At 41.3% G+C, this 1,798-nt stretch overlaps 1 protein-coding gene across 1 annotated transcript in view; it reads left to right on the plus strand.

Annotated features, from left to right (window-relative positions):
- Positions 1 to 737: 737 nt before the first annotated feature.
- Positions 738 to 1,798, plus strand: part of MSH4 (mutS homolog 4) — a 58,770-nt gene continuing 57,709 nt past the window's right edge. Inside the window, exon 1 of the mRNA XM_015566186.1 lies at positions 738 to 824. Coding sequence (XP_015421672.1) covers positions 753 to 824 — 72 coding nt within the window. The 5' untranslated portion in view covers positions 738 to 752. The remainder of the gene's footprint in view (positions 825 to 1,798) is intronic.

Raw genomic sequence — 1,798 nt, forward strand, 5'->3', positions numbered from 1 at the left:
TGCTGCCCGCTGCCAGACAGTCCATTTTCTCCCCATATGAGTCTGGGTCCCCAGAGACTTCCCGGAACTGGAGTTCAGAGCAATTGGGGGCTTATGACTCCCTCCCTATTCAAAAAGACAGCCGGGTCCTCAGTTGCCAGCACTTGCCGCATGTGCCTCCGTACCTCTGCACTTTACTTCTGCACCTCCTCTGAAGCTCAGTGTGCTTTTCTCTTTCCTTCTAGTTGTAGAATTTCCACTCAGCCAGCCTTCCTGCAGTTCTGGATGATGTCTGTTTTGTCTTTTAGTCGTATTTTTGAAGTTGTTGTGGGAGGCAGCTATTTCCGGTGTTTACCTATGCTGCCATCTTGGTTTCTCCTTGGGTATTTTTTTTTAATCCCAAATTTAGTGTTTCTTTTGTGACTGCATTTCAATGAAATGAAAACTAAGACTATATAAATCATTTCTATATGTTAATGAAGTTAAGTTTTGGCAAAATAGTTTGAGAATTAGCATTTTTATTTGGTGTGAATATGAAAAGTTATTTTTTGATTAGTAAAAAAAGATTATTTCTTTGGATATTAATAGCTGTGTTCTAGATTTGATGTCTTGACATCGTATGAGAAAAAAACTGGAAAATTTTTTTTGTTAATGTTTATACATTTAAAAAATTCTTTTTAGCAGCTACATCTTCATCTGCAGTTTCTGTACACGCCCCATCAGTTATTGTAGCTGTTGTAGAAGGGAGAGGACTTGCCAGAGGAGAAATAGGAATGGCAAGTATTGATTTAAAAAGCCCACAAATTATATTATCTCAGTTTGCAGACAACACAACATATGCAAAGGTAAGTATTTATTATCCTAGAAAATGATTGATCTATTGGGCACTAGCCTGATTTTCAAGTCATTACTTTCCTAATTAGTTTACTTTTTGGTAGCATGCAGGTTTGGTAGTTTGAATTAAAATAAAATTGCTTTTCATCTGATATATTTTTAGTATATACTAGAGACCTGGTACATGAAATTTGTGCACTCGGGGGTGGGGTCCCTCAACATGGATTGTGAGAGGTGGCAGGCCAGGCCAAGGGACCCCCACTGGTGCATGATCTGGGCCAGGGAGGGACGCAGAAGGTTGGCCAGCTAGGGAGGGACCACAGGAGGGCTCCAGGGCATGTCTGGCCTGTCTCGCTCAGTCCCGATCAGCTGAAGCCCAGACACAAGCTAACCTACTGGTCGGAGCATCTGCCTCCTGGTGGTCAGTGCAAGTCATAGTGACTGGTCAACTGTCTCTCCCGTGATGGTCAGTGCATGTCATAGCATGTCATAGTGAGCGGTTAACCGACCTTGGCATATCATTAGCATATTATGCTTTGATTGGTTGAATGGATGACTGGACATTTAGCATATTAGGTTTTTATAATATAGGATAGTTCTTAAAAGTAATGTTTTGCTATTACCTAAACATTTGAAATTATTAATACTAGTTTCTAAAATTATACCTTTAATAATTCCTGGATTTGTTCCAAAGGTAATATCTATCTATCTATCTATCTATCTATCTATCTATCTATCTATCTATCATCTATCATCTATCTATCTATATCCTATATAATAAAAGGGTAATATGCAAACTGACCCTAACAACAGAAAGACTGGGAATGACTGGTCACTATGACACACACTGACCACCAGGGGGCAGACACTCAATGCAGGAGCTTACCCCTCGTGGTCAGTGCACTCCCACAGGGGGAGCTCTGCTCAACCACAAGCCAGGCTGATGGCTGCCAGCACAGCGGTGGTGGCAGGAGAGGGTCCCGCC

This window comes from Myotis davidii, unplaced genomic scaffold, assembly GCF_000327345.1.
Source record: "Myotis davidii unplaced genomic scaffold, ASM32734v1 scaffold602, whole genome shotgun sequence".
NCBI classification, from domain to species: Eukaryota; Metazoa; Chordata; class Mammalia; order Chiroptera; family Vespertilionidae; genus Myotis; species Myotis davidii.